Source organism: Phanerochaete carnosa (assembly GCF_000300595.1).
Source record: "Phanerochaete carnosa HHB-10118-sp unplaced genomic scaffold PHACAscaffold_5, whole genome shotgun sequence".
NCBI lineage: Eukaryota > Fungi > Basidiomycota > Agaricomycetes > Polyporales > Phanerochaetaceae > Phanerochaete > Phanerochaete carnosa.
Window position 1 is genome coordinate 3724448 of NW_006767632.1, and position 12689 is coordinate 3737136.

At 55.4% G+C, this 12689-nt stretch overlaps 4 protein-coding genes across 4 annotated transcripts; 1 reads left to right on the plus strand and 3 right to left on the minus strand.

Moving 5' to 3' along the window:
- Positions 1 to 3054: 3054 nt before the first annotated feature.
- Positions 3055 to 4805, minus strand: PHACADRAFT_196220 (uncharacterized protein; the record flags this gene model as incomplete). Its single annotated transcript, XM_007396397.1, has 7 exons — positions 3055 to 3237; positions 3295 to 3581; positions 3639 to 4066; positions 4117 to 4294; positions 4344 to 4398; positions 4449 to 4523; positions 4572 to 4805. 7 exons carry the CDS (start codon positions 4803 to 4805, stop codon positions 3055 to 3057), a joined length of 1440 nt encoding a protein of 479 aa, XP_007396459.1.
- A 913-nt stretch (positions 4806 to 5718) lies between these two features.
- On the minus strand, positions 5719 to 7075 carry PHACADRAFT_257246 (uncharacterized protein). Its single transcript, XM_007396398.1, has one exon. The coding sequence runs from the start codon at positions 6314 to 6316 to the stop codon at positions 5855 to 5857; it is 462 nt and encodes a 153-aa protein (XP_007396460.1). The 5' UTR covers positions 6317 to 7075; the 3' UTR covers positions 5719 to 5854.
- On the minus strand, positions 7033 to 8726 carry PHACADRAFT_145298 (uncharacterized protein; the record flags this gene model as incomplete). The annotated part of the gene is made up of 7 exons (XM_007396399.1): positions 8446 to 8726; positions 8296 to 8393; positions 8108 to 8230; positions 7921 to 8054; positions 7642 to 7864; positions 7487 to 7586; positions 7033 to 7356 (listed from the first exon to the last, which is right to left on the minus strand). Exons 1-7 carry the CDS (start codon positions 8704 to 8706, stop codon positions 7033 to 7035), a joined length of 1263 nt encoding a protein of 420 aa, XP_007396461.1. The 5' UTR covers positions 8707 to 8726.
- Positions 8727 to 9851: 1125 nt separating this feature from the next.
- On the plus strand, positions 9852 to 12482 carry PHACADRAFT_184852 (uncharacterized protein; the record flags this gene model as incomplete). The annotated part of the gene is made up of 9 exons (XM_007396400.1): positions 9852 to 10103; positions 10167 to 10264; positions 10323 to 10445; positions 10503 to 10636; positions 10693 to 10915; positions 10967 to 11117; positions 11146 to 11394; positions 11454 to 11852; positions 11910 to 12482. 9 exons carry the CDS (start codon positions 9852 to 9854, stop codon positions 12381 to 12383), a joined length of 2103 nt encoding a protein of 700 aa, XP_007396462.1. The 3' UTR covers positions 12384 to 12482.
- Between the last annotated feature and the right edge of the window lie 207 nt (positions 12483 to 12689).

The following is a 12689-nucleotide window of genomic DNA, read 5'->3' on the forward strand; positions in this document are numbered from 1 at the left end:
CATCATGCACAGAATTTCGCGAGGTGGGGAAGGTCTCATCACGATCGCGGCCGTTACGATTCAAAATGTCGCACATCAGGGTTTTCAAAGGTTTGGTTTAGGTTTGACTGACTTTGATGGCGGTGTTCAGACGTTGGAGGACAACCTGAAAAGGTGCGGTTCCTGAAGCGACGTTTCAGACGGGATCGTGCTAAATTCCGCCCAATGCCGTCGTCCAATCGAGGCAGCTCCCGATTGCTGGTCTCACCCTTCTCGAGAGCAGCGATCACGGCGTCACACGCGGTGCCCAGGCTCGTCCTGGCTCGTCTCACACCGGGTTTCTGGTGAAACCGGCTGGGCCGTTTCGTCGCAGTTCGTCGCCCAACCAAGGGGGTCAAACAAGCGCCCGGCGGGCCGCCGATGAATTAGCACTTGGAAAAATCACGCTTCAGCGGTTTCTGGCGAGCACAAAAATCATATTTACATGATAATGGAATAGAAAAATATTAGACATGGTGTAATCGAGTGTTGAGAGACAGGAAATACAAGCGGGAGATGTATCTAGCCAGACATGAGCGATCGAGCGATCGAGAGTCAAATCTCGTGCTAAGAGCACCAAACAGGAAGAATGATGGCGAGGGGCAAATCCAAAACGTTGAGATTATGCTCAATAATATGTGAAATATTTTTGTTTGAGATGATTTGTCACATTCTACTGAATGCAGAGCAGTCTGAGGATCATGAAGAGCAAATTTGCACATACAAAATTCTATAGATGACGATCATCAGTGAACCAACGATCATAGAAACACACTTACATGGTCCACAATGAATATATGGGTACATGATTCAATTTGTGACACTCCCGTACCCGATGAGTTGCCCGAAATGAGCGAAGTGAGGCGGAAGCTGCCCATATGCTAAGGAACAGACTCGATTAATTCATGATAGCCGCCCTGTCATACCTCGGTACGCGTCCCACCAGCTACCGAGTAGACTGGTTACGGGTATAGCTTGCGTTGTATTCCTTTTCCAAACAGGATGCAGTTAAGGCGCAGCGACCAGGCATAGCTGGCGAGTCTACATCATCCTCACCGCGCCAATGTCATTATGTCTTCGGGCAAGCTACGGTACCCCGTCCGCTCACCGAGCCTGTGTAGTGATGTGCGGGCCCGGCTTGGGCTCAAAGCCCGGGCTTGGGCTTGTGGCGACGCCAAGCCGAGCCCTGAGCCCGACCCGAGCCTGAGCCCGGCCCAAGCCGTGGGCTTAAGCTCGGGCTTGCAAGGCTTAGGACAAGTATTTATATGCTACGAACGTGAGCATATTTGTATGTGATAGGCTGCTATTGCATGTACCCACCGTACTGCAGCCTCCAGAGGGCATGCGACCGCGCTACAAGCCATGTTATGACAAGGTTCGCGAAGGGGCGCCTACGGCGAACGCCAGGCGGTGGCGCACAATTGCGCCTAGTCACACTAGCAGGGACCGCCCAGTCCGGTAAGTCAACGTCCCGTCTCGTATGTGTATATAAAGTTGTTCTTACCATGTTTTGAGCCCAGGGAACGGCAACACATTTGGTGCACCCAAGCCTGGGCTTTCGGGCCGGGCTTGGGCTTGACTCCGCTCCGAGCCCGGCCTTGAGCCCGCTGCCAGGCTTAGCTCGGGTCAGGCTTTTTGGGCCGGGCTTGGCGGGCTCGCGGGCTTTGAGGCCCGGCCCGCACATCACTAAGCCTGTGTTTTCCGAACGCCTGCATCGACGCTCCCCGCGAAGCGTACGAAGATTTGTCAGTCGTGCGGCAGCGCATCAATGCCGAGTGCACCTCGCGCATCTTGTGTATTCGTGTGTCTGTGCTCTGTACCGTCGGCGCTGCATCAGCTGACTAACTCTGCAGTGCGGGAAGACGGACGGAGAGGCGAAAAATCAAGCATTAGCGCGGCTCGCTCAAGAACATCTCCTGCGGAGACGTCGTTGGCGAACTCCGAGTCGACGCCCTGTTTCGCAAGTCTCAGAACGCCTTCCGCCGCAACAAAACAGCAGGAAACAGGACTAGGGCCCATAGTGCTCCAAAATGCTCCTGTAGCACTCTGTAGCATTGTGGACCTAAGTTTTTTTCCTAATGCAAGCGACATGTGCTTCTAGTGAGGCGTGGCTGACGTTCGGCCCCCGCCGAATACAAAGCTCCATTGTTGCGGTCGCTGCCAAGAGATGAGCTACAAGATCTTGCACTGTTCTTGATGAGTCTTTAGCGCAAGCTTTCGCCCTTTTCCTGATGGAGAAATGCTTAAGCGCGCACGTTCCAGCGAGTACCAGACAGCCGATTGGCAGAGCGGCGTACCTACACCCCATGAGATAATCTGTGCGCGACGATATTGCCCATGTAAAGACAAATGTAGAGTAAGAGAGAGGCATGATTTTTTCGGTATACGAATTCAGGTGTGATTACATGTATTACAAATGTTGTTATACCTCAGGCTGTGGGGCGCATGCCATTAACATGAGAACGTCCAGGAGTTGGGAATTCTGTGCCGTCTAGGGCGTCTACGCCTCTGATTAACATGAGCACTCAGCGAGAGAGAGAGAGAGAGAGAGAGAGAGAGAGAGAGAGTTAGACACATACAGACGTTGGAGCTGGATGAGAGCCGCTAGAATGGTAGACTCGTTTCCAGTCTACTCGGCAGCTATACCTTCTTTGCTGGTTGGTCCTTGTTTGACAGCCGCGAAGCTGAACGTGTTTACCGGCATTGCTTATGTTTCTGAGAGCGGAATTTGAATTTGCGTGGCGCGGTTAATTTTCGTGCAAACTAACATTGGAAGCCAGCTGCAGCTGGGGCGTTGGCTGAGAACACTTAGTCCGAATAAAAGGGAGCAATGTGGATTCCTTGTTCCGAGAGGAAAAAACCGATGTCTCGGAAGAAAAGGGGAGGTAGGATTATAAGGTGAGAGAAAACGGTTCCCAAGCATAAGTGGAGAATACAAGTGAGTATCTAAAGGTGGAAACAAGTAAACTAAGATAAATCACCAGGGAACACAAAAAGCTTAGTAGCCGTGGAATCGCACAATCGCACTTTGTCATGTTACAGGTGTGCAGTATGCTGGACAGTAGATAGCACAGCCTTGGGGGCGAGAGGTGAGCAGACGAGCTGCTGTGGAAGGGGAGGCTCGAAGCGGCACACCCGCTCAACCTTCCAGCCCGCGCCCTTGAGAAGCTCGACGAAGTGCCCGAGAGTGCGCTCTTGACAATTCGCAATGGTCATCACCTGCGCAGGAGTGACATGAGCAGCGGGTAAAGGAGGTGTGCACGGCACTGTACGCACGCCCACATCTAAGCCATACATGAAGCCCGTCGCCGAGTCGGCGTATGGCAACAACGGTTCTTGAACTTGGGGCTTTGCAGCGCCGGGGATGTCAGCCACAGCGCCAGAGTCGCGACACATGTAGTCTATGATAGCGTCCATCACGACGAGCTTGGTAGTTGGCTGTGCCGCGTCCCGGAGTCGCGACAGGATCTTGCTCGCGTACTTATCCGGCCAGTCGTGAAGGACGCACCGGAGAACAAATACGTCGGCGTTCGTGATGGGCTGTTCCGCAAAGAAATCATGACCTGTGGCACGAGCCTGGTTTTAGTAGTAGGATGCAACTCGGAGGCAAGACGGCGTACCTTGCAGCCGTACGATGTCATTCTCAACGAACCCGGGCATGGTTGCCTTCCACAGCCGCTCCCCTTCCTGAACCACAGCATGTCTGTCCTGGACGACATATCGCAGATGCTTGTGAGCCTTTGCAAGAGACATGGTCAAGCTGCCGACTCCGCCGCCGACGTCGATCACCAGGTTGCCCGAGGGGAGTGATGCCCACTCGAAGCCTCGTGTCGTGACGATGCTGTCATCAGAGCTCGTACTCGCACGCATGCTGATGCCGAACTTGCGCATCTCCAGCGCATGCTCTGGACGCTCCATCCATTCAAACAGGGTCAGTTTGGTGTGCATGGCACGCTGCCATGGGGCCTCGTTCGACTCCTGCGAGTGTCCCATCGCAGGGTCCAGGAGGTGTTCTGCCAGCCAGGCATTGCCCCGCTGAGTCTCTGCTCTGTAGATGCCTCAGGATATTGTGATAAAGATCTTATCGGAAAGACTCACTGTGTTGAAACGAAAGCGGCAATCCCATTGGTGTCGTCCCACCTATCAATAGGACTTCTCACCATATCTTGGACAGGCTTTCCCGTGCACATGGACGAAGAGATGCGGTTGTTCCTGAAGACATCTGGTACGACCTCTTCGAAGATGTGCCGAGAGGCAAGATGTCTTAGGATTCGGCCTGTCATTCACATAAGATGCGGAATCTTGCACGGTTGACAAACGCGAACCTAGCTTTCCTGCATCAATATTTCTGACTGCCGCAATCTCGTTAACATGTAGGCCCTATACCGATGTTAGCTTCAAGGTGCTAAGGAAATATGGAAGGTTGGAACCTTCGTGCCTGCCTCACGCAGAACATCAGGAACATATGCCGCCTCTGCAGCCGACATCGAGCCAGACAGGTACGTCTACCGAACGTCAGCGATGTTGCAGGCGGTGCGGACTTGCACACGCACCAAGGTCCCGAGCTCCAGTAAATAGGTATGGGGATGCTTGAGCGTTGCGATGAGCTGCCATGCAGCAGCAATCACGGGTGCAGCGTCGGCCGCGAGGTCACTTTGCAGCTTCTCGCCCTCCGGGCTGGGCGGTGTCTCCGGCATAGGATATGGCATGCCGCGCTCAGCGGACTTGGACTGGATATCCTTGACGCCATTGGCGATGATCTGTACGAGCGCGTCGAGGGTGGACATGGCTGGAGTGTATGGAAGGCAGTTTTCACTGGTGTCAGCATTGTCAAAGAGGTACCTATTATACCAAAGAGGAGCGCTTTCTCGATGTGCCTTCTGCAGCGTTAGGGTGTGACTAAACACACTGACGTGCACATCGCCCATCCGAACCAATGCAGAGCTCGCTGCTAAGTTCTCTCACAGCCAAACAGAACCTTCTCCAAATCGTGGCAGCAGAGCAACTCGTCCGTGAGGACACGCTTGGTGGCTGATGAGTCTCTTGTGCGTTGGGCGGTAGCTCCCGTAAGCGAGTCCAGCCAGCTCACACAGTGCGTCCTCGATCAGCAGAACTTGGCGAGAGAGTAAACCCTAGCTCACCAGAGATGCAAGTATGCCACCGGAGGCATCCCAGCCCACTAGCGGCACGAGAACCGCACACCATTCTCTGCTACAAGCTGAACTGTCAAGGAGCACGGTCGCAAACCAGTCACAGCTCCAGACACGCCATCGCCGTTATCTACACTGAAGCCAGATAACAAACGCGGTTTGGATTGATGTGTAGACACGGTGCCAGAACGAGAGTCACCAGGCCTTCTGGAAGGTGTTCTGCAGCTCGACTGACAACAACCCGTTGACAGGTGTCCAATCCTCCGTTAATTACCGCCAGCGATCGCACGCTGTGCGGTCTCCGCGAACATCTTCCAGAAGAGAGAGAACGAGGCTAATCGCAGACATGGTTGGCAGCCTGAGAGATGGTCAAACTGTTCGGACTCCAAGAGCTCATCAGTTTACCCATGCGGCATCTGAGACGCCTTGAAATCCATGAAATCTATTGCGGCGGCGGAGCAGGTGGAAGCCAGCCAACGAAAAGGATAAAACGAAAAACGAAAAGCTCACATCTCGAGGTATTCCTTCATTTACCTTCACTTGAATAACTTGAAAATGCATTTGCAACACGATATTAGCGCCTTATTTGTGGTTTGACATAAGCCACAAAAGTGCCCACGACGACAAAGAATATGACAGCAGGATCGTAGTGGTGTGCAGGGCGGGCTCAGAGTGATAAACAGAGCTTAGAAGACGACCTGCGTGTGCGGACACAGTCTGATCTTACGATTGGGAGCATTCGGCACGTCCTCCACGACGCCCTGCGCCTTCGCGTCCGTGATGACCTCCTCGACCTCCTGTCCGAACCGTCGCCTAATCGTGGCCGCGTTGATTTCGTGGAAGCCCGCGGATGCCTGCTCAGCTAGGTACTGGACGAGCGGCACGCAGCTGCGCAAGGCGCCGGTGAGGTACACCGTACGCTCCGTGACGTACTCTGCGCCGGGCGTGAGCATGATTCGCGTGGGTCCCGTGCCCTCGGCGCGCACGACGAGCCCGAGCTGCGTCGCTTGTATGATGTCGTCTGGCTCGAGGTCGAGCGCGCCGCGCACACGCTGCGTCCTAACGCGCCAGAGCTTCTCCTCCTGTAACATCTTCTGCATGAACTTGACCAGCGGGCGGAACTTACGCAGCTCGAGGCTCGTCATCATGAAGACCGTTGGACCGGCAGGCGCGGTTGGGTTTGAACTGTCATCGGTTTCCCGTTCTGCAGGTGAGGGAGAAGGTGCGCCATGTCCGGCAGGTGAGGCCTCCCATTCCACAGGCGAGGGAGGGGCAGTCTCCCATCCCAAATTAACAGAGGGCGACGAAGAAGAAGCCCCCCGCCCCGGGTGACTGGTGGTAGGTGTAGGCGAGGGAGAAGTGGCCCCCCATCCCGAGCGAGCCGGAAGTGAAGGAGAAGCGCCTCTCCATGATCCACGTGGCTCAGGTGAGGGAGAATCTGCGAACGATGCTTCCGCAGCCCTTGCGATAGGCCGCTTCTCCACCTGCGCCTTATCCCTGAGCAACATCGCCCATGATTTGCGTGCAGAAGGAGCGGCACCGCTAGCGGGATAACCCGCTGGGACAGATGTCCCGCCACTACTCCTCTCAGAAGACGACGCCTTTGCCGGCACTAAGTCCCACTGGGGTCCAGAAGCAGCCCCAGCCGGTTCTCGCACTGCAAGAATGGACTGGCCGCCGTCCTGTGTGACCCGCAATCGAGACTGCACGATAAGGTACCCTGCACCAAGCTGTGCGACAGCGCCCGCATCACGCTCAGGCTCTTCCTCCGCGTGGCTATCCCCGCGAACGCTGATCCCGCTCGCCGAGAACATGACCGCCTCGCCGGTCTGCAACGCGACGACCTGCCCGCGACGCACATCAGTCACCGTCCACCAAGCTCATCCACCAAAACCGAAGAAGGAAGAAAAAGAAAAAGAGCAGAGCAGCAGGCGCGCACCTTGGCGAAGAGCGCGTCGAGGTTGCGCTCGGGCACCGCAACGTGCCGCGTCAGCGCACGCAGCCACTCGGGCGACTGGAAGCGGTGTGCAACGATGAACGAGCATAGCGCGAGTAGCTTGGCCGGCACGACCGTCGGCTCCTGCGTCGAGACGAGCACGCGCGTGCCCAGGTGGCGGTACTGCCGGATGATCGTCAGCAGCGAGTCCGTCAGGCGCGACGACGCGCCGGACTGTGCATCGGATAGGTACTGGGAGCGGTCAGCGGAAGACTCTCTCGAAGTGGGGCTGGGGAATCGTTTACCTTGTGCGCCTCGTCCAAGACTGTTGGAGTGGTGCGTTAAGGACGGATGGGGAAATGGGTGGTGACGGCTTACCGACGACCTTGCCAGACGCTTTCACGTCGGCCTCGACAAACAGGCCCAGAATGAGGTCGAAGAAACCGCAGGCAGACGATCCGTCCATGAATGGTGACGACAGGCTACCTCGAGCATCAGCATACATGCGCTTAGCGGCGTATGGTCGTTGGTACCCACTCGATGATGGTTAGGTGGCCTTTCTTGAAGCGAGTGGAAACTCGATTCGACGCATTTCCATCCTTGAGGCACGAGTCCAGGAGTGACAAACGCAGCTTGAGCATCGATTTCTGGGTCCCACTAAATGACTGTGCACCGAGCTCTTCGCGAAACTTCGTGTAGTCGAAGCTGTCCTCCATGGAGCGAAGAATCGTCATGACGGCCTCCATGTACAGAGGCATCTCTGTATCGGAATTGTTTTATGAAACGGATGCGAAAGTTGAATACAAAGCGACTTACGCCCGTTTTCCTCGACCCTCATCATTGCAAGCAGGCGCTCACCACTGATGTCCTCTGGCGAGAAGTGGAGAGGCTCAACTCGGACGGCAGGCAGTTTAGCATAGACCCGTCTCATTGCCCGTATATTCGAAGGCCTGGTAACAAATGTGAAAATTTGTGCAGAGACGGAGACGGAGACGGCGCTGACAATACCAGGACGGTCACCGTAGGTGCCACAGCATCGCCGCCATTCTGCGGGTCGAGCATCGAAAGGTACGCGGCCTCGCACGGCTGCACCGCCCCGCCGCCTGCAGCAGTGTCAAAGTGGAACCTGCAGCTTCCAGTCAGCCCCCACCTGCCAAAAAAGCTATGTGATGAAAAAATTAAGTGCCTCACACGAGCGCGCTAAGCGGCTCCGGCAGGGTGCCAAGCCTAGGGTCCGACATCAGGCAGCTCTCCAGCAGCACGGATGTAGAGTGACTCTTTCCGGAGCCCTGGTCGAAATCTTAGGGCAAAATGCATGCCAGCAAAAAACGAGTTGCGCACCTGAAGTCCGCATACGAGTCCGCTGAACGGCGCGTTCGTGTTGATGTACAGCACGGGCGACACCGGGCTGCTCGGAAACCCGTCTGCCCTCTGGCTCACGACGCGCCCGTACACGGCGCGCTGCGGGAGCACAGCCGGGCCCAGCGCGTCCAAGGCATCCCCTGTGAAGACAGGAGCGGTCCTGAATGCGTGTCCGGTGGCATCGTCCTTGGGCCTGTCGCCGCTGAGCAGGGCGTATTCTGGTCCCCGGCTGTGAACCATGGGCGATTCGAGGGACTGGGCAAGGATATGTAGGAGGACCGGAATGACAGGCCTTGGCCGCCCAAAAGTCGTGCATTTTATATTGGCGCGGCTGCCTCGCGGATAGTTCCTGGCGCAGGCACGCCTTGATCGCTGCTGTCCTTGGCACGAAAGGGGTATGGACAGCAATGAAGAGCATCTAAAGTTCTTTTTTCAAGCCACAAGGCTGAAAAGGGGGGTTGTAGAGGTCGCTGCAGGGACTCAGAAGCTGCGCCGTAGCCAAGGGCGCTCAGCCGAAGACGCGCTTACCCAGTTGGGTAAGAGGCGGTCAAGCGCCGCTCCTTGTCCTGAGCGAGCGACTCCGAGAAGTTCAGGCTCTGGAGGCCTTCAAGCTTCAATATTCAATGCTAGTCTCCCTTTCCTTTTTACCCTTCTTCTCTTTTATTTCTTGTCCTAGAGTTCTTGTCGGTGGCCCTCCTTCTCCTGCTCCAGGGGAGCAGTGCGACTGTGTGCCACCTGTCCAACATGAGACCGAGCGGGCGTCCGCTGGCTTTCACGGGATCTCCGCGGCCATGCTCAGGCGGCCAGGGGTACTGCAAGTGGAGATCGTCGCCAAGAACGTACGCGAAAGCTCAAGACATGACATGGGCGAGGATGTGCTCAATATTTCTGATCGCAAACCCAGACTGCATCCTTGCACGACGACACGCGTACGCGGGTCGTCTTCCAAGCCCGCTGCTGCGATTCTGTCTTCGCATCGTTGCCATCGTGGACACTGTCAGACAAGATATAGTACTCGTCTTGCCTAGGAATTACGAGATCAGAACCGGAGCAATTGCTCCTGGAGCTCTCCGTCCATGGCCGTATGGCTCACCAGCGTTTTAGAAATCCAGTTGACACTTCGAGTCTTGACCGTGCCCCTCCCGAATAATGACAAGAGATGGATCCGCAGCGAATATTCTCTGCGAATAAAAAAATCCGCGCTCTTGTATCTCGACGGAATATTCTGTGATACATGAAGACACAAGGATGACTTGGCCAGAAGCTTCGCCTCGAGGCCTAAACATGGGGCAAGTTACTTAAACGTTGTCGCTGGAAGCACAGCTCTTTTACCCCCTCTTTCACTGCAGAGCACGCCTCTGGCTCCTCCCACGACGTACGACGCTATGGACGCATTTCACGATCCTGAACTCGATCTCCTTGGCGACGACACACCCGAGGACGAGTCCACGGGGTCTATGCACGCATTCAAGACGGCACCAATCTTCACTGGCGACACATTAACAGCATTAGGATCATTTAACCTTCCGCAGCGCGCGCTATATGGGCGAGTTGTTGCCCAAAGGGCGGCCAACTTTCCTTTGCGTCTGACGACGCCTAAGCTGTACATAAACACGAATGCGCCATTCAGCGCCTTGGTATGTGGTGTCCAGGTACATAGTCAGCTTTTTTTCGAGGTCGAAAATCTGACGGTGCAGTAGGGCTCCGGCAAAAGTCACTCCACTTCGGTTTTGCTGGAGAGCTGTCTCATGGCGGACCCCAGACTTGGGACTTTACCTGCACCTCTCAGCGCTCTGGTGTACGTTCCTGACTATCCACGTAGTTCATCATAGACTGACAATGACTGGCGCACGCAGATTCCATTTTGATACCGCCGCGGGCGGTGGTGCCGTCCAGCCCTGCGAAGCGGCATACTTGGCTGCACTCGATACCGAGCGCGGTGGCAACGCAACACCCCCGAAGGTCACCGTCCTTGTCCTGTAAGTCTTCGTGCAATGTCCGCCGTGCACCTCATCTAACCTACTTATTACATGTAGACCTGCCAACATCCAACCTATGAGACGCGTTTACGCCGGGCTGCCTTCCGTCCGCGTTGAACCTCTCCATTTTTCCGCCGAAGACATCAGTGGCGAGCGTCTGCTCGCCATGATGAAAGTTGATGAAAATACTCGTGTGTACCGCTGCCTCACTCTATGTAACTACTCCTCGACTGACATTCTTGCGCAGAGATGCCTCTATACATGGAGGCAATCATGTCCATCTTGCGCGCGATGGAGTCAAATTTCAGCTACGCTGCTTTCCGCGACGAGCTCAAGCGGCAGAAGCTCAACCCGGGGCAGAAGGCAATGTTAAACCTTCGGCTCTCGCTGCTCGATTCATGCCTCGAGGGCGGCAACGCAAATAATCGAGTGTCGACCCATTTCCGCAAGGGTCAGCTTACAATAATCGAGTAAGTCATATCACATCTTGCTCGGTGCAGCATGGTTTAATGATACTACAGTTTATCTTCGCCGTTCATGGACGGTTCATCCGCGTGCGGATTCTTCGACTTGATTCTGGGCTTGTTCATTGAAGCAGACATCGACACGGCTGGGAAGCTGATTGTACTTGATGAAGCTCACAAGGCAGGTTTTTACTACCGTGCTAACGTTGTAAATATATGCTCACAATCTGCTGCAGTACCTCTCCGACTCTCAGACCGGCACCTCATCTCGCCTGACGGACTCGCTGCTGTCGGTTATCCGCCAGCAGCGCCACCTGGCAACACGGGTCGTCATCTCGACGCAAGAGCCCACGGTCGTCCCGACCAAATTCCTTGACCTCTGCTCGTTTGTCATCGCACACCGGTTCTCGTCTCCGAAATGGCTCCGCCTACTCGCGAACCATGTCTCTGCAGCCGAAGAAGCATTCGACGAGCTTTTTACAAAGGTAGACTCATTTTGCAGCGGCTTCTTGCTGTCTCGTCCACTGACACTTGTCCACCATAGATAGTGTCGCTGCGTACAGGCCAGGCCATCATGTTTGCGCCGAACGGCCTCGGTGTACGCGAGGATACGGCTGCCACGCACTCCGACGGCGACTCCGGCGTAGGTTCCGACGACGATGCGGGCATCGTCGCGCCGCTTAGCCAAGGGTACCTGCATGTCCAGTCCCGCCTGCGCGTGACGCGCGACGGCGGGCAATCGATCCTTGCCGTGAGCGACCCCGAGAGCACGACGCGCCTGGGGCGCGTGCCGGGCCAGGGAGCGGCATCGGAAGGGACGAACATCGGCCAGCATGCTGAGGGAACATCTGCACCAGCGGACCCACCTCCTGCTGAAGCCGCTGCTCCCCCAGATTCGCATGGCGCCGAAAAAAGTGGAGTGGTGAACGAACTTGCTGCTGAGGTGCGTCTAGGAGTGTCAGCATGTTGGCTGTGCTCGCTGACGTTTGTGCTAACGCAGGCCTTGCAGTCGGCTGAGCTAGGCGCCACAGCTAAGCCTAATGACGCAGCATCCCCGCAGCGCGCCCCAAAATCGTCGACATGTCCGAGCTCGAGTGCGGGTGCTACTGGCTGTTCGACACCCGCCCCTGCGAGCAGCATGGCGGCTGCTGCTGTTCCGCCTGTTGTACCGCCCTCTGTCACTGCGCCCAAAAGAACCATGGACCTTCGCATTGGGAAGCAGCATTTTATCCCCTTGGTTAAGTTATACCAGCAAGGACCGGTTGACGATTCTGGAGAAGTTAAGATGAAGCGCCTAAAGAAGGCTCTTCTGAAGGATTGGCAGGCTAGAGGATCAGCGGCGGACCAGCAACCGCCTATCCGAAAGTCTCTCAACTCGGCTGTGAACGCGGGTATACTGGTCAGATTGCCAAAGGCTCCCGGCGGAACTAAGCCGAGATATATACTGAACCCGGTCTATTCATTTTTGTACTGACCCTCGCCACTGCCTCTACCTTACTATATCTCTGAAATATTACGTGTATGTCAGAGCTCGCTGCAGGACAGTGGCGCTATTGCTTTCCTCTAGCTTATTCAATGTACAGAGTTTATAGTATCTTGAAAGATGTTTTACTTGCTCTTGAACACTATTCGTCATAGTCTGGCGTGTGGCCAGGTGTAACTTCCTACAGGTCTGCCAAACCCTGCAATATTCTATTGCAACTGCTCCCTAATACTTGTGTATAGTAGTGTACAAAAATCCCTGGTGGAAGCCTTGCTCATGGTGATGTTAGATATCTTG